Source organism: Lepisosteus oculatus, chromosome 8 (assembly GCF_040954835.1).
Source record: "Lepisosteus oculatus isolate fLepOcu1 chromosome 8, fLepOcu1.hap2, whole genome shotgun sequence".
Taxonomy (NCBI): Eukaryota; Metazoa; Chordata; class Actinopteri; order Semionotiformes; family Lepisosteidae; genus Lepisosteus; species Lepisosteus oculatus.
Window position 1 is genome coordinate 11,838,945 of NC_090703.1, and position 19,763 is coordinate 11,858,707.

General features: G+C 38.2%; 1 protein-coding gene across 19 annotated transcripts in view; it reads right to left on the minus strand.

Annotated features, from left to right (window-relative positions):
• evla (Enah/Vasp-like a) overlaps positions 1–19,763 on the minus strand; it is a 78,201-nt gene that overhangs the window by 17,291 nt on the left and 41,147 nt on the right. For 17 of the 19 annotated variants that reach the window (XM_015350513.2, XM_015350516.2, XM_015350508.2 and 14 more), the window contains 2 exons: positions 9,628–9,796; positions 8,208–8,382 (listed from right to left, as the gene is read on the minus strand). In XM_015350513.2, the coding sequence (XP_015205999.1) occupies positions 8,208–8,382; positions 9,628–9,796 (344 nt within the window). Of the gene's footprint in view, positions 1–5,299; positions 5,400–8,207; positions 8,383–9,627; positions 9,797–16,121; positions 16,254–19,763 lie in introns of those variants that run through there. The other 2 variants (XM_015350512.2, XM_069193223.1) reach the window with 2 other exon arrangements.

Below are 19,763 nucleotides of genomic sequence, written 5' to 3' on the forward strand. Positions count from 1 at the left end.
TCAGCGTGGAATAAACCTTTACTTGTTCCTTCGTAGCCTACGCATGCTGACACAGCCACCTACTATGACATGATATGAAGAGCTGACTGAAACCTGCAATGATTTGAGAACTAGCTTGAGTAAATATTATATGAATTGTCTTTTATGTATTTCAGAAGTTGTTGCTATGTTCTGGGCCACTGCTATAGATGTACCACAGATAAAGGAAATGTGACCTTCCATTATTTTAAGAAAAGGGGTTGTAGGGTACATTCTCCCTAATTACCTTAATTTTTTGCTTTTTATTGTATGCAATTACATTGATACTGCTCAATGGATCTCCATTTATTGATCCTTAATTATTTCAGTTTACCCATGCTAAGCTTCCTATCCCGATAGAAGCATACAGACAGAGAATTTAATATGGGTCTAAAATACTTTCACAGACTACATGCTGACAAACTGCTTTTTTAAATTCTCCTGTTTTCTCACAGAAGAATTCTATGTAGAAATCCAGACCATACCAATCTGAACAAGGAGTTTTTCAGAAACATGTATGCATGATCCAGGTGGACTTGAGAATGAGGTCAGAAGATACTACTTACACCAGGTGTTCTCCCACTCATGAGGATTTAAACTGGTCAGTGGACTCTGACCTAGGCTTTCATTAATCATCTACTGAAAAATAGAATATTCTCTGCCATAACGTTAAAAGACAAGATGAAATCCATGCATGTTTCTAACAAAAATCCTTCCAAGAAGGAAAACAAATCCAGAATCCATCAATTAAGAATAATGTAACACTACATTGTAATATTTCCTATCCAGCAGATTAACTCAAAATGCCTTATCAAGTCAGCTCTATTACTCATCACAGGCCCTTGGGATTTTCCTATTTTTGCATTTAAATATGTGCATTTTTTAATTTACTTGATTTTTCTAAATTTAATAACGTTGCAGCCCCCCCCACCATACTAAGTGCCTAAGATCCTGACTACCTGACAGGCTGAAGGGTTGTTTTTCTTTTCACTGAAATTAGAGTGAATATGGTTAGAAAAATTATGAGGAACTGTGTTACCAAAGTCCACACCCCCCAAAAAAAACAAAGCAAAAAATACAAACTAACCAAGGGAATAAAAACAAAAAACCATAGTACAATAATATATACATTGATTGATTGATTTAAAAAAATAGGTTGTTGTCGGCAGCTTCTACTCTGCTACACGGCTACCAGCTTCTTCCTATTTCTCTTCTCTTATCTTGAGGAGCTCCTTTTATTGGTTAAACTCCTCCCCCTAGAATATTCACTATAAAGCAAAAAATAATTCTTCAAAATAATAATAAGAATTCTGATATACACCTTTCTCCAGTGAGTACACAATTAAACAATGAACACATTATTAACAAGAATAAAATGTTATTAGTCATCTTATGTATTATTTATGTAATATTTAAAAGAAAATACTACCCCCACTTAATGGTATCTTCTTACAAATTGATCCACGCATGCGCAACCTTGGAACAGGCACTACTAAGCTAGCCCATGTTGCCATGCCAAGATTTGGGTCCTACTGGTTGCGGGAGAAATCATTTTGCCGGTGAGAAATCAAAACAAGGTATTTGAAACACGTGAGTTAAACACCAATTTAGTTAATTTCACCAAAAAGGGGTGTTTGGTTTGAGTTTGTGTTTAATTTTGACCATACGTGAACAGTCTTACTTTACTCGGTGTGTGTACCCACGTTTGTTTACGTTTGAAATCAGATTTATCGTCTTTGGATAGTAAAATGTTTACATATGTGTATGTGTGTGTACATGTGGACACCTCACAAGTGCCATGTGATCTGAAAATGGAGTCTCCAGTCACAGTTTACATTCCTGTTTCAGAAAGAAAGTGCATTGAAATGTGTAAAATATGTATGATTTGCAAAATCAAGCTGATATTGCAGATACGAGTTGTTTGTTTGATAATGCTGCTGCTAATAGCAGAGCCACAAGAGAGAGAGATACTGAACTATGCAAGTTTCATTCTCATGCTGAACCTCTATAGATAGCAAACTTGTATTCCCTTAGAGAGAAGTCTGATGCTGAGCAGAAATGTAGAGCACTATTCTAAGCAAACTATTAAAAGTGCCATCAGGGGAAACGATAATTTCCTATCAAAATACCAGCCAGTAAGTTTTAATTCCCACTTAGAATTTATATTATATCCCCTTTAAGAGGCAGTATGCATGGGATTATTTTTAATGTACATCTGCCTACTTATGAATACAGAGATTTCATTTTATGCAGAATTTTGTTTTCTTTAGTTTTCTTACCAGGAGATACATGCAAATAATTTTTCACTCCTTCAGTCCAAGTCCTCAATTTTGGACATTAAACACCCAGCTAAGTGTGCTCATTTTCTTGATTCTCCCATTAAGGAAAACTTCTTATGTGCTGGACTGATATCTTTCAACAGACTGAGTTAAAAAAAAACATGCTGGCAAGTGTCATGAACACTGTGGGAACTAACCCTTTCACTTGCTAGTACACACAAAAACATTTTTAATGTTGTTTATTCAAATGTGGAATGTCAGCTCTAAAGGGCTGTATGGGCTGTATGATAATGTAATAGCACCTAATTTCACAGAACACTTTTGAGTCAAACGCTTTGTTTCTTTGATATTCTGGCAACATGAGTCAATTTTGTTAATCCTTCATTATTATCACATCAAAATCATTTTTGCAATTTGTCCTCTACTAGTACACTGCAATGCCTATTAATCACTTGCTTTAACCTGGTTTTATACAGTGTATATGATATATTTGCCATGCTTTACAACACCTGGATACAGTTTGTACAATACCTTTACTATTATCTATTACCTACCTATACTATTGCCTTTACTATTACCTTTACTGTTCTTTTCAGTTTTTACCATAGAAGACCACAGTCCATGTGGGATAAAGCAAGCAGTCTTAATGTTTGTGCATCCTCCCAGCAACTCCCAGCTGTTCCTGCTAGCTGTTCTACTGTATGCTAAATCAGGATCTCTGCAGGTACCCACCATTTGTTTGCTTAGAGAAAAGTGTTGTGCCATGATACAATCCAGGAACATCTCATACCTTTGCATGAAGGCAGGTTACAATATAACATATCTGTAATGAATTTAAACGATTCTCTCGATTTCCCAGTCAGTTCTTAAACTCTGTACTGGGTAAAGTCTTAGTGAGGAATGCAGGAGTTTCTCTATGACAGAGAAGCACTGTGCAAAACAAAATCCAAAACACAAAAGGAATGTATAACTTATTAAACACAGGCTTTTGTGGTTCAGAGATGGAGCACTAGTAAGAATGCAGCTCTCTAAGCAGCAATGGAGCCGAAGCAGCCTCCTGCCATGAGCACTGTGGTCAGCCAGGATTTAAAGCTAGACTTTTGGAGCCACCCACAATCTGAAGCCAGAGCACTGCCAACACTACTGAACAAAAAACTAGGCCTGTAAACTCGTCCTTTTTGAATGTACACTCTGTACAGCTTGGGCCATCACACAAATTTGTTGTCACCATCACCTTCAAAACAAAAGTGAAGCTACTTAAGAACAATTCACTGGCATAAGTTCTCTTCTTTAAAGAGCTTGTCTGATTACAGTTTATCCAGAGAAGACTAAGACTTTATACAATCACTGTAAGTGAGCTAAAACAAGAAGAATCTGAAGTTCTTATCGAGCCATTAATGCACTTTGATCTCCACGCGATCTCTCTCAAGAAGGAAGGCACACACCAATTTGTACCTTCCACACACTTCTTACAGGCTGTCAGTGTAACAGCCTGTTCCACAGCAATATGTGGTAAGTGCAGTGCCCTGAGAGGGATGCAACATAGACAGAGAAGAGAGTAAGAAAGAGAGGAAGGTTGGGGAGCAACTTCATCTTTATCCTAACAAGCAGAGAAGATCTGAACTGAAATCCATCCATCACCTATGCTCATCACTATCTTTGCCCACGAAGAAGCCAGACATTCCCTCAGTGTGCATTTTACAATGAAGCTGAAATCCTCATAAACAAAGAAGGGAAACAACTTAATTGTGTATGTGTCTGAATTGTGTATGTGAATTCTCTGCATTATTAAGTTGTTAAAAGGGCCCTGTCTTAGTTTGTACAGTGTGGTCTGTGGTTCCTTACAGTTACTGAATATAATTTAGTTCACAGAATTATCCTGTGTACCAATTTTCAGAAAACAACCAGTTTGCAATACAAAAAAAAAACTTTGAACATTTCTCTTATCTTTTTATCTGCCACAAGCAATGTCTCAGTTTTGTACAGAAAAACAAGCACACTGCAATATTAGATGGATCTTCTATCCTTAATGCAGCACAGGTGTCACAGAGATGCCAGACAGATGTATAATGAGACTTAAAAAGATGGAAACGTGTTTTTGTTTATGCTAAGAAAATGAATACTTAACGGGTGCTACTATAACAGAAACTAGACACTTTCAGGGCAGTTAAGAAAAAATGTAGTTTTTAAAATATTATACATATTGATTATGTGGTGAAGTAGAATTGAGAAGTTTCAAGAACCAAATAGAAAAACTGAAAGCGGTGAAAAGTTATCATCATTTCAGCTATGTAAGTGAAGAACAGTAAAATTTGGATTTGAAAATTCAAATCAAGTAAGTTGAAATGTTTTCTGGACACAAGAGGAAATCATGTCACTTCCTCACTAGGGGCAAGTAAGCTAGTGAGAAGAAGACAGTAGTCCCAGATTGGCTGACCAGTTGTAAGGAGTTGTTTCCATGGTGAATTGGTCATAAAGGAATTAGGTCTGCCAGGAAGTTTCATGATTTCATCCTGGCTGAGGGGAGGTCATTCTGCACCCTCCTGGGAGATTGGTCCTGACTGCCCCAGCATCAAGACGCATGGCAAAGGGACTTCCTCTCTTTGATTCTGCTCAAATATCTCTAGTTACATTTATAAGCATGTAAAAAAAATGCAGAAAAACACCTGGTTCATGAAGCAACTTTAAAGACTGAATCTTTAGACTCCCGAGTAACAGGAGAGTTTGCACAGCAATACCTTATGCAACCTCATGCGTGTTTAGCCTTTTATGAAATGTGCTTAGAAAACAATTTGAAAAACCAAATGCTTCCCTCTCACTGCCAAAAGGCAAATCAAATTCCAATATTATGCTCTCCGGTTTGAATTAATGAGGAAAACAAAAAGACACACAAGCAGTGCTTTCACCATGCAATAGACCAAGTACAGGCTTTATTGCTTGGTAAAAGAATTGCTGTCCTCTTATTGCATGAACATTCTTGTACATTTGTTTGCAGTACTTACTAATGATTTTGATAACAGCCGAACTGAGTCTTCTGGACTGCACTGGTGGAAACTGCTGGCCAGGCATCTTAGGTTTGTGTCTTGTAAAAGCGGAATTTATTATGACACGGTAAATGAAGCTGCTCCTTCAAGCCAGAGCCTGGCAGGGGATGGCGACACGTGATTGTTGCCTGTCTTTCCAGCATTGGTGAGTGAGGAGGACTCACTGGGGTCTAGAGCTGACGCGTGCATCAGGCGAGAGAGAAGGGGAACATGTGGCTAAGGCAGCGGGAGACACGGCTCGCAGTGTGTGGTGCCCCACGCAGCCCAACCTGCTTTAGCCATCCCCACATTTTAAAAAAAGAAAAGGAAAAGCCCAGCCTGGAACAGCAGCCAAGGCTGCAAGACTCCATGGATATTTTAGCCTGAGGACTTGACCAATGAGAGCGGTAGAGACTGGGCCTATTGACACTGGCTCCCTTCCCCCCTCCCCGGACCAAATAAGCACCAGGGCAAGCTGCAGTGAGGGACTGAAACCGGAGAAGAGGGCCATGTGTCACTTGTCACATTAGAGTATAGCTGGACAGCACAGAAACCGGATCACATGGTCAGTTTGGACTGGGGATTTAACAGGTTGCTCTGGGCAGCCCCAGGTCTGTATGTAAGTGGTGTCGGCTTTCTGCACTGTGGTACTCTTTATACCTATCCATCTACAGTTTTTCATCCTCTGTAATATTCGATTCAGCGAAACAACTCATGGAAGGTGAGAGAAAACATCTTGTTTATTTTTTTTTAAGTATGACTTCATTTTGCCAGCTCCTGTGAAATTAGCTTATGGCCAAACAATTCAAAGCTGCATAGCAGGGCATGCTTTAGTAGCTGGTGGGACAAAGTGTCACATAAAGAATGCAGAATCTCTGGACAATATTTTTTGAACGCATGACAAGAGGAAAATGAGTGATGGAGAATATGAAGGTAGTGTGTGGTGATTGTGCTTTGTGATTGTGGTGAGCAGACTGGCTCTTAAACAGCAGGTTGCAGTTCCAGACAAGTTCCAAAAACTGTTGTACTTACTCACTGCATCAATTCCGGTAGATGTTTAAAGAAACGTTATGCACAGAACAGGAAGATGCAAATCTTCACCCTTTTAAATGAAATGGATGACTGCTCGTTTGATCTTTTCCAGATACACAGTGCTAAGATGAAAAGAGCTGAAGCAGAATTTTCATTAAAGAGCTTGATGAGAAGCAGAGGCAGATTTCCATTACTGTTCTACTACTGTCACCTAAGTAGACAGAAGCTGTTTTTGTTCCATCTCCCTTTCATAATTGTCAAGCAAAGATGGATTTGTTTAAAGTTTGAACACAGTGCCCAAGGGAGTGTTCTTCAATGTCACACATTAATTAAAATTCCCAATAACAGAAACACACAGTCTGCTATTAATAAGTTATAACTGAAGATCTTTTTTCAGATCGGCTATTAAGACGGTCTGTGTGAGCTTAGTCAGGGAGAGCCTTACTGCAATGTGATGTGCAGATTGATTGCTTTTCAGTTATCATCTATAGACCAATTGAACCTTTGTATATACACGTGTGGAAATGGCATCCAACAGACTGAATCAAGAAATATCTTCTCAGCACAGTGAGAAACTGTTAACTTTTGTATTATTCAATAAATACCATATTTTTAAATGTGAACATATCAATTAGTTCAATTTTTCACTTTTTGTTTCCTGAAATTTTTATAAAACCCAGATACCTTTGTCTCAAGCTTCTTGAATTGCTGATTCTTAAATCCAACTTTTAACTTTCCTCTGAGGGAGGATTTCAAGCACAGGCCATGACTACTGAAGATAATGTCACCCGAAGAAGGCACCATAGCCGAAACGTTGTGCTTTCTTCTCTTTTCAGCATGGAATAAACCTATTACTTGTTCCTTTGCAGCCTACACATGCTGATGCAGCTACCCACCTGAACTACTGAAGATAATGTCAACCTATAGGGTCCCACTCTAAACATCACTTTTAAATAGTATTCAAACACTTCTGCTTATTTTCGATAGGGGGAATTGTAGCTTAAAATGTGAATACACTCCAGCACTGAAAATAAAGAAGGGTGACTGTATCCAAGAATATCATAACATAATGCAATTGTTTCAAATCTGCAATATGTTCTTTTTGAAACCCTTAACTGGACAACTTAAGATAATGATGAAAAACCCATGACATTCTTTTTGAATAAGCTCTTCCATTGTTAAATAATTGTCTTAAATTCCTGCTGACACACATTAGAGATTGTTTTGGGAGAATTCTGTTTAACCATTGAAGGGCATTCCCACAGGGACAAACAAACATTTAGTGAAAAATTCCTTAGAAATTAGCACTATATTTAGACTAACAAAATAATTTAAAAAACGTATGTGCTATTGGCTTTTGCAATCATCTAACTATTTTAAAATTAAATTAAAGTGTTTATATAAGCAGGTCAACAATGGATGGAGAATGTGCAACAGAATGGCCTAAAAAGGAGTTGCAATAACAGTCAACCTGCCAACAGAGGGAGCCAAAGGCACCAAAAGATCTGCAAATAAGTTCACTGGGTGCCAGTTTAATAATTCATAATAGTATTGGTGACAGGGAAGAAATGCACATTCTCGCATGGGTTAAATTAGTAGAATTTTGGTATATAAGGGACTTGCATGGCAGCAGTAGGAAATGTGTTGAAAGGATCGAAAGCAGGCTTAAACGACTGGATTAGAGGTTGATTGAGATAGTTTTGGTTGACATAGCTGAGTACCATAATGCCTGCTGGACTTTACTATAACGGTTTTGTGTACAGATGCGATCTCCCTTGCCAAGAATGGGGTTGGGTCTGTTACTCTGTTTAATGAAGAAGCAGCTGAAGAGAGAGCTACTGATAAGGGTCCTCACCTGCATCCTGTGACAGCACGTTCAGGGCGAAGAGCATGGCGTTGGAGAAGGTGGTGGCTTCCTCCTTGCTGGCGAAGTTTAGCCCATAGACCTGCCGGGCATCGCGCCACTGGTGGAAGGTGGGTGTGGCCTGGTTGTACTTCAGTCCTTTAACAATTGAATAATTTATAACGACCTGCAAGCAAAGGGCAGCTGGTAGTCAAAATCCAAGGTTTCCATGTGCATCGCAATTGGCTAGGGTACTAGGTTCACCAGAAACCTGACTTGTGTTCAGTTGCAGAAAGTCTTCCCAGAAGAATTCATACATCAAAGGCCTGGTGTAAAAAAAACTGAAGACTATGATCCTAGTTTAAAGACTATCCATAGGAGTTTTATATTGTTCTACTTCATATATGTTAGAATTTTACCTGAACTATGTAATGTATTAAGGGTTGAGTTTTCCTTCCTCTATATAGGATCTCCAGTTTGTATCGGACACACTAACTTCATTCAGTTAGCCAAGCGTGGCTTCATCCTCTGTATGAGTGGCTGTGATTCCGTGTGAAGAAAATGTAATTTCAATTGGTATACTGCAAGCATAGCACACTGCAGCCAGGAAGAGTTCATTATGCACTCCCTCCAAAAAAAAGTCTTTACACAGACCTTCACAAGTCCTAGTCTTTCCCCCAAACAAGGATTTAAAAAATAATAATTTGCCTTTAATTCCCCATTCTGTGACATTTCTGGGTGGTGTCACAATTGGCTAGAATTTTTCAGTTGTCTTCAGGAATAATTTAAATTATTCACAAATGTATATTCCTTAAATTATTACTATTTACACTTCCAACATGGGACAAGCTGCTACTAATGTCAACTAAGTCCCTAGCTGAGTCCCTAGCTCCCTTTCAACTCTCAAACCTATCTTTGTGCTCTATTGTTCCTTGACCAGCAAAAGCATCTGAGATTCAGATTTTCCTAACAGCCTCTTTTATACCTTGAAAAGGAATCACCCACAGCTGAGCCTCAACACACAGGACTCCAGCTAATCAGTCTTCCCTTACCTGCCTGGAAATGTAGTATCGTCACTGGAACAGGACAGAGGAAAATGCAGACTTTAGCAGACAGAATTATCGTGGAATAATGCTTCCCAAAACTCTTGATTCAAAATATATTTACTTTATAACCCTGCCCTGCATTGACACAATCCAAATCTTTAGTACAGAGACAATAAACATAGTATGTTCCAAATCTGGTATTTAATTACATAATAGAATAAAGCAGCGGCAGTAGGTACAATAATTGAAGAGCTAAACTCATTTTGAGGTGAAAAGAATTTGGAGGTCCAGAGGCTGAATACTTCTGCCCTAGTGCTGTTTGTAATAGGAGTGCCCCGTTGTACCCATGCTCATAAAATGGTGCTCAGCTGCAGTGCTTCTCTCACCTGCTGGTCCTGCAGTTTCACGCCCACCACGCGGAAAGTGTTGTTGGCAGTGTTGTGGTAGATGTTGATTCGGCTGAATCCCTGCTGGCCCGGCTTAATTGGCACCCATTTCTTGCTGGTATCATCGTAGACCATCACGGAGGCCCTGGCCTGGCAGATACTCTGTTCACTGCAGGGGCAGATACAACACACCAATAAAATCCTTTGAAAATAAAATTATATAATGCCTTATTACAAGGCAGTTATGAAAGACCATTTCTTCTAGAGATGACATGAAGTTAGCCTTATTCATAGTTTCATTCTATATTTATAATGAATGCAGATACATTTAGGTAGTTGCACATTCACAAAGGTTGGAGATGTGCCTAATACAAAGTAAATAAAGGAGAATTCTTTACACACAAAGGAAACACTCCATATTTGGAACATGCACCTTTCAAGTACATATGTAATTAACGTAAAAATTGTTAATTTGATGTATAAAAGTACATGAATGATTAACTGAAGGCTTAAGGATTTTAAATACATCTAGGTTGAAATATATGCTGGAATTAAATTTCTTTTAAAATACATTTAGAAAAAGGACATTAATCTGGTCATACATAACGACTCTGTGTAGCCTTTACTCTTTCTCTGGCAAAGCACCATTGACCTTAGTGTGATCTCCATTTGTACCCAGCAGTCCTGTATCACAGTACAAGCAGCCCCCTTTCTGTGTCCCCTTTAATCAGCTCCTGTTCCCTTTGTCACATACAATCATGGAGTAATTACAATAATAATCCGAGCAGCTGCCCCCTCCACTTGACAAGAAATGCGTGCTAATTCAAAGAGGGCTCTGTCATTGCTGCTTTGTCTGGGGCATCTGCATCCTGCTCCTAACAGCACACGGCAATTAAAAACTGGCAGCGCACAGAAACTGCACATTACAGAACTACAACAACAACAAAGAAATGTCGTGGGTTCTGATAAACGAGGGAGGGAATCTAATTTTAGTCTCTCAGGGAAAGCTTTTAGAAGTTTCAATGTTTGGATTTAAATATTGCCATGGCTGTGGAAGTCTCCCCCCTCTCCTTGCAGCACAGTGCTCTCTGCTTTTGTCCTGTGGAGCTTCACACACGTGGCCAAGTCAATCGCACTGTTGCTATGGGATGTGTCAAAAGTCAGACTCCTCATGCTTACAACTAAGCCTGGGTCTCAAAAGTCGTCGCTAGGCATTTTGACTCTTCTGTGCAATCCAAGGCATTTATTGACCTGCAGGAGGCAAAGAGGCAACAAATCCCGGGAAATGTATGAATTTACAAGGCAATAAGGCCAAGGCATTTATTGACCTGCAGGAGGCAAAGAGGCAACAAATCCCGGGAAATGTATGAATTTACATTTTATTGTCCAAGTAGTCAAACAAGAAGACGTAATAGCTCTTTAATCTGTAGATTTCAGAGGCCTGACGTTTCTAATAATTGTTAGGCATCCAACAGCCACAGCTGGCTCATGTGGGAAAGCTGGATCATGTACCGGACAAGTGTGAAAAGCTGCCAGAACCCACTACTGTAAATGCTTTCTCTTCAGAAAGAGGATGTAAACAAGCGCTCTGTTGTGAAACTGTATATAATATTGCTGCAAACCACTGTTTTTGTAGCCTGGACATTTGAAACACCTGGGGTGGGGGGTGGGGTGGGGGTTTTATTACCCACCCTGGTGATTTTAACTACAAAAAAAATTAACAAGGTCCCATGCTGTATGACCAATGGGCTACTAATAGCCGAAAAGACGGGCAGTACTGTAAAGGAGGAAGTTTGAAAATACCAAGAGGCAGACAGATGGGTAAAAGACGAAAGCCAGCTGCGATTAGAGAATTGATTCATTTTGAAAGTAGTAATAATTATTTCTTAATTTATTGCATTTACATAGAGCCTTTCACTCCAAAGGATCATAAAGCTCTTTACAAAAACTAGGGGACACTTCATCTACTACTGAAGTCCACACTACTAAGCCAGACTATGCAGGCCAAGAGCGGAACGTAGCCTTCACCTCAGGGTTAATACCCCTAACCTTTTGAAAAGTGCCACGAGATATTGGATGATCAAGAAGTTAGCATGTCTATTCGGAAGGGATGACACATCCTACAGTACAGTGTCCCCTATTACTCTGCTGGGGCATTAATTAAAAAAATCCCCTGTCACCATGCTGGGGCATTGATTTTAAAAGGGGTGCCACCTACTGGACAATATGCAGCACCACACATTGAATGACGACATAACGAAGACAACAAGGACAGATAAGTCATTTAATTCATTTACTGACAATTATTCTAACTTTGATAACCCAATACTGAGAAAGTCTCTTTGCAAAGATTTGAACAAGACATAATGCTTATGCCTCCAGAGTCAATATAAATAAAATTACTTCTGACTTAGAAATGCAACACTTCCCTTAAACACATAATCAGTTTTACTTTAAATTACATGACACAGATCACACATAATTGTCAACATATATTGGTAAGATGGTAAAACATATTACTGAGATAAAAATAAGTGACACAAACTTCTACAAGTACTTTGTATAAGTACTGAATTATGTAGACAGAGAAAATCAGTGGAATCAGTGGTTCACTGGGGTCTGCATGCTTAGACAACATAATTCATACTCCAAAAAAATAGCCGCTAAAAAGAGACTAGTGACTTTAGACTATTGTCTAAAGCTGTAAGAAAGATGTAAGTTTAGGTAGGAATGTGCTGTGCTAATATTTTGCAAGGCTGTTTTAGTGAACAACAATGAGAAAGTAATAATTCTCAGACTGAAAAAAAACAGTGTAGAAATCTTTGCTCAGCAATAGTAAAGGCAGTTGGGTGAGAAGATCGATATTCCAGATTATTATAACCCCTGTGGTAGCCTTCTGCTTAGTGCAATTAAGTACTCTATACACATAATATGTATGGATTATATATGGGTTATTCATTACATTAAGTAGTGCTATATGAATGTAATACAAATTACAGTGAAAGAACAATATTAAAATAAAATGAGAAAATTACATAGTTAACTTGATATAAAAGTTACATCCATCCTATTCTTAAAGTCTTGGTTATTTTTCTATAAAAATGCAGCTCTCCTCATAGTTCCAATGTACTTCACTGCAGGCCCTTCAGACTCTTAATGATTATTGATCTGATGGCGAATCTACTGAATTAAATAATTACACAGCGACGGTAACAAAGTTTGCTGTGCATTGGAAATCCCTTGATTCCGTTGATAAACCACAGCAGTTAAACTCCTTGTTACAGTAGATAGTACATACTGTATCTGTTGGGTTGCTGGTCAGCTGCTAAGACACCGTACTAATTAAATGTAACAATACATACAAGTTTCTGGCACACAGCAATCTTATATATAATGACAACAGTTTTCTGCAATGGATGCTTATGGTATCATAATTCTGAAGAATGTTTTTCATCCTATACAGCTAAGGGCTTCTTACAACCCTGCTGTGACCTATAAATCGAGGTCTCTTGTCTGAACCGCCACAACCTGTAAAAATTTGTTGACGTTTCAGCTTGTTGCTTGAGCCGTCTGCAGCACCAAGTGTTATAAAAAGGGGTCTGTCAGCTTCCCTAATGCTGTTTTATGCTGGCGTGATTATGCTTCATGTGGTTAAGTGTCTGAAAACTCTTTTCTCAGAATGCCTTTTGCTGAATGCAGGGCTTGACGTTTCGAAGTTTGAAAACCACAAGCACAAACATTTCAAAGGTGACATTAAGCTGGGTGCAGTATTTTAGCTAATTTCCATTCCATGTCCGTTAGTAAAATGAAGCAACATGTCGGAGTCCTTCTTAAAACCACACAGCTCAAATCAATAAATAATCTCTGAGCTCCTGGTCTTAGGTCTGGACTGGATGTACTGATTCTACAAGAAGTTCTGCTCTAGTCCTTTCTCAGTGGTGAGGGCATTTGAGGTTTACATTGACCCATGTATTGTCCATACACTGGGAAGAAGAACTATGGATCTATTCACCATACTTCTCTAGAATGCAATACTTATTGAATTCTAGCTTATCATATAGAGAATTCTGTGGAGTAAAAAGAAATACACAGTAAAAACTCTGATGACAAGTTTTTATCAGTTTCTCTGATGTAAAGGTAATGGATGAACAAGTCTTAACCAGGACAATTGCATCACTTGCTATAAAGCTTTTTAGTACTGAATTAAATTATTTCAAAGTCTGCCAGTCCATATCACAAAAAAACAGGCAGTGTCTAATATTCACACAGATACAAACCTGACAAAATACAGCTAACACAATTGTCAGTCATGGTAATTGAACGAAAGCGTACCATGAGAAACAGCTATCTTGATTTGACAGACTAACTTAATGAGTAGCAAATTCAAGTGGTAACACATTTTTTTCCTTGGGCACAAACAAAATCTTTATTTATGTTTTATTTGTATAAGAACATTTTTTACATTGTCTAATGTGATGCCTACAGGACCCCCCCACTTCTGCCAAATTAAAATCTGTGCCGTTGTGTAGAGTAGCACTAATGACTCTGGCCTTTTGACTGGAAGGTTGCAGGTTCAAGTCCAGGGTGGGACACCTCTGCTGTCCAGTAAATGCTTTTGCAGATTACTGTGCAAGAGAATGTGTTCTAAATAAATAAGAGATGTACTCAGGCAGAGGCAGTCTCACCTGTGTACACTCCTTGTAACAGATTTCCTCAGGGTAGCAGATGCTGAGCTCTTTGACAGGAATACAGAGTGAGTTAGAAATGGTGCACAGCCACCTGGGTAGCTTTGTGATTGGCATCTATGTGTGAAATACTATTAAGTTGTCTTTGAGATGAGACAATATTTTCCCCCTTGAGGGTAACAATATTTCAGATCTTGCAATGGTGTCTGACATTTTCTATAGGCGCTGCTCGGATGAGGTCTGCCACAGTCATGTTTACTCAAGTACTTCCAGTTCTGGTACTTGTTAATGTCCAGAACATTAAAAACACAGGCTTTTGTTAAGAACTCTTTGATGAAGCAAATATGACTGTATTACAGGTTGGTATGGACAGATACCAGCCGTTGATGAAATAAGTGACTGGTGCTATTAGTCTCACCAGCTGTGTACGCAGAAAGAAAATGTTAGACTTTCTCAATAAAAACAGAAACAAAAATTCCAGTTTGGTAATTAAAACCTCAGAGCAGAAGGAAAACCAAAGTGATCCCAAGCCTAGGCCAAGAATGACAATTATGTCTCTTTTCATAAAAAATCATATAGTATACTGTATGTAGGAGATACACACATTAAAAAACCTTTAGCAAGAAAAAGGTCAGAGTTCTTTGTAAAGCCCCTGTACTGGATCTACGAGGAAAGGATCTAAGAAGAGAGTTTTAAGTAAAAATCTAACGTTTGCTGCACTGCATTGAAAAATTCCTATTTTCAGATGGCAAATATATACCTTTTTAGCTAGCCACCTTATCCATTTCTTTCTGATTTGTAATAGTTTCTTGCTTTTCAAACAACTACAATCATTGTTTAAAAAACATCAAGCAACTGTGAAACACAAAAGAGTAATGAATATTGGATTAATAAAGATCTAGTATGTACCAAACATATTCTTGTTGACCATTGCTCTTTACTCACAGCTCTCGTTTCTCTTGGCTATAATCTGTCCACAAGCTGTATTATCTGGGAGTAATTTTGTTAGAAAAAAATAATAACACATTTTAGTATATAACCAGAAGACAGGTATTCAGAGCTCTAAGCTATAGTGATAAGTTTTTAGGAAGGGCTTTGGTTTACTCCCAGAGCGTCTTGTGAGTCTTCTGCATGCTTGATTAACTTGAGCTGCTATACTACGTTAAAATAACTCCACCACAGACCTGTTAGAGACTTTGCAAACAGAACATTGCCACACTGCTACTTTTGCATCAGATGAATTAAGATAAAAATAAACCAAAAGTGAAGCACTGATATTGTCATTGTAGAGCCATGCTAACAGATCGTTTTTAATTAATAAAAACATTTAATCATAACTATCGAAGCAATAAGCTTACTAACAGATAGCGCGAATGTTAAACTGGGCATCTAGGTGCTGCTGCAAATAATATCTGATGTCTTGAAGTCAAATATCCCATTTCATTACATCAAATGATTTGGGACTGAAAACTGAATAAAATTCAGTAAAGCAGAATACCAGAAACTATTTCTCGCATTGAGATTAATTGATATATTTAACTGAACTTTTCAAAACTGCTCAGCATGTCAGTTCAACTACAGTTGCAAAAATCTTCAAACATTTACTTTTTCAGCAAAATGAAAAAATATATTTCAACACTGTCACCTTCCTACCAAAAGCACAAAAAAAACAACAAACAAGAACAGTACTCTCACATGAATTAGATACTTGTAAATGAGGTTTGTCAGTTTCATGTCTAATTTATGAAAAGGAATTAAGGAGTTAACAGGCTACTGTGTGACACGTTTTTGTAAAGCATTTTAACTCACCCAGAAGATGCCATGACTCTTGTTCTGGAGAACAATGTTGTTTCTTACAAAGGGTATATATTAACAGCTGAATGAAACAGAGGTATAAGAATGGACAGGTCTTTGTGTCTTAATACATCTTGATAAAAGCACAACAATCACTTGTACTTAACAGGAAGTTCAAGGGAGAACAGGAAGCTGCTTTGGTTTAACTCGAAACTACTGGGTAAAAAAGGCTAAATCTTTCTATGGTTTTTGCACAGGCTGCAGTTTAACCAAGTGCCTATGCAGAAAAAAAGGTTGCATTATTAAAACAAAAGTCATTCTGCATGATAAGATACAGATTTGTCACCAGAAGCTGTATTATCTTATGGTTTCTCAATAAATAAAATGCAACACTAAAATAAAAAAATGACTTCTGGAGTGTAGTACTTAGTAGTCTGAGAGACAAACACTATGTACACTACAAAAAATACTATTTTTAAACTATATCTGTTGCGCTATTCCCCACTGTCAGGACCAACCATGCCCTCTTAGGGAGCTTACTGTAATAGCAGTTTCAAATAATTTTAGCAGATGATGCGTCTGCTTGAGTTATCTGACAGACTGTTTGCCATGCTCTGATCTGCCTTTCACTTCCCTAGGGCTGTTGGAAAAAGGGTGTGTATTGGTTATGGGACACTGTCGATTTCACTTCTTCTATCTCAGTTCACATCTTTAAGTGCTGGAAGTGTCATTAATGACTTTCAGAGGATTCCTCTGAGTCTACGGTGTTAACAAAAGATCCCCCCCCCTCATTCTTCTCCAGCAGAACCACAACATCTGCTGTTAGCACTACTAAAATACAGTTACAACAACTGATAACACTAGCACTATTACTTCTGACTTTCAGACCTATTTCTAAAACTACTGAAACCATAAATGTAAAAGTCCAAAAGTGGGAGCATCACAGGACTCTCTAACCATAAGATTAAAGGTCACATAGTTTATCATCATGTGGGACCCTGAGCTCATCTTGGTACAAGTCATTTGATATTAAGAACATGTATGAGCCTGTAAATAGGCATCTATAAATATCCTGATTCTGAACACAGCCTAAGAGATAAAGTTCTTCGGCAGCTATAGAATAAAACAAATTGGAAAACTATTTGAATTTCGGACACCTAGCTATGTTTTCTTGCCTGACTCTCCCCTCTTGTATTGATTACATTAGCATCAGCACAATGTAAAGAAAGATACGCTAGTTGCTATGTACAACAGACTGATCCAAGAAGGGGTCCATTGATGATGTGGGTGGGGCTGCCTGGTTGCTTCAGAACTCCTCTTGCACTGATGGACCTCATCTGCTGCCCTTTCTGCAGGCTCATCCTGACATGACAACATTCCAGCAGGACAGCACACTTCCTCATGCTGCTTGTGTTAACACTGGCTTTCTTGAGATATGGGAAATATGACCATTCTGCCATGGAAGCCCTACTCATCAAATCTGAGCTCCATTGAAGGTTTGTGGTCCTGTTCAGGGCTGATCATGAAAAACACTTCATGAAACAAAATATACTTTTATTATGTGCTGTACACACATATATACTAGGTTGCATATCATATAAATAAAACATTTAAGCTGGACCAAACTTGTGGTAACAATAATTCCCATAAGGAACCACATAAAAATCCAATGTGTAAATCAAAATTGTGAATTAATTTAATTTGAAGAAGTGTGAAAACAGTTTACTGACCAAAATAGTAAATATGACTGCAACCCAGAATACAGAAGACTATGTATTAGTTTGGAAGTTTATTTCATCACTGATTGCTTTGCACTGCTTTTCAAATAGAACACCACTCTAATCAACTGTTGTATAATCCTTACAGCCAAATCTGTAACATGCTCATATTCTGATAAACCCTACCAGCAGGACTCAGCACAGCAGACTGTCCGAACATCTGAAACTGGGAAACCAACATGAAAGTTTATTTAGAAATATTTGCAGCACAGAAAAGTGTGATGGCCATGAATGTTCTATATCCCCCAATATATGAATAATATTTCCTATTATTCTGCTGTACACAGTATACTGGAGTAAGGCAAAGTGAAGGTTTTTCATCACAGAATGAAATTCTGCAGTTTATAGCTATCAGAATGCCTGAAAAACAGCACTTTCTCATCACTGGGTTTTAATTAAATTATTAATAACAATTCAGTACTTGCAGCAACTTTTGCAGCACACTATTGCTTTTGTAACAAAAAATCATACCTAAACTCTGAGTGAATGTAGTCTGTGGGTCAGGTTCATACTAAATTGGATGCAGTTGTGTACATCAAAACCACAGCCTGCTTCAAATTATAAAACAGCCTTTGAAAGATGTACCTGTAAATACTGTTTTATAATTTATAAAGAAAGACAATAAAATTTGAAATCAGCGACACTTTATGCTCAAAGATATTTACAGATTTTTGAGATGCTGGAAGACACCAGCACATAAGAATGGTTGAGTCAGTTCTATTTTTTTACAGTATCATTGTCAATATCCGATTCATACTACACCAGTTTCTTAACCTTGATAACAATCCAGTTATGAAAAAGTGTCATTTAATCATTATTAAAAAAACATTTTCTGCAGAGTGGAACAACAGGGAATTCCTGCATGCAAAAAGGTCAAATGGGAGGCTTTGTGGAAGAGATTAATGGTCTTGAGGTTCCCAGGGTTCCTCAAGAAACAAACCCGGTTCTAAAACTCTTCCTTCTAAAAAGAATAGTGGGGCTTTGCTGTGCTGTGTGCATTCTGCAGCTCAAATGACACAGAGGCCACAATGTCTCCAGGCACATTATGCAAGAGGACAGTCCTTTGTTTTGGCAGTTTATTGGGTAAGAGAAACAGACTGCACCAGTTTGCATAGTAAAACAGCTGAGTTGTTGCATGAAAGTGAGAGTGGGATGTGAAACGGAAGCTTTCTCACTAATGAGATAAACAAAAGGTGGCCCCATCTGCCTGCTCATGGTGCAGCAGAGCACTAAAATTAAGAACACGCCTCCCAGCTGAACAGGAGAGGCAGTGCCAACATATATAGTCAAAAACCTTCTTTTGGAAAAAAGAGAAATGATTGCTTTTCTATTTATAATTGAAAGAAAAATGATTACAGTATCACATATATAGTCGTTTCCATTAAGGGCCACAGGCTTCTTCGAGCCACTTCACCTTGTTAGACGGAGCCAAGGAAACAGGATGTTGACTGAGGAGGAGCTGACTGCAAAGCTGCAGCATGATTTATTGCTAGACGTGGCCTTATAAATCCTTTCTGTGATAAAGAGCCAGTGCACACCCTCACAACATGACCTCTACTGAGGTCTATTATAACCTTTCCTCTTATTTACTCAGTGTCATTATACTCTAACAAATTATCCTCTTTGTATTTTGATGTGATTATTGTAAACAAGTAAATGTACGGTATGTATTAGTTGTTGTCTTATCTGTTGTGGATCCACAGTCTTGTCCTTATCTTTTTGTTCCACTATGTTGTGTCAGGGTTACAGAGTCTGTCTTACCCCAATATTAAATAAAGGCTTGCATGTCCATTAATTGTAGCCAGGAGCACAGTTTAAATAATTTAGCCTGGTACTCATGGTATAGAAAGTAATTTCTGGTTGAAAGTTTCATAGTGAG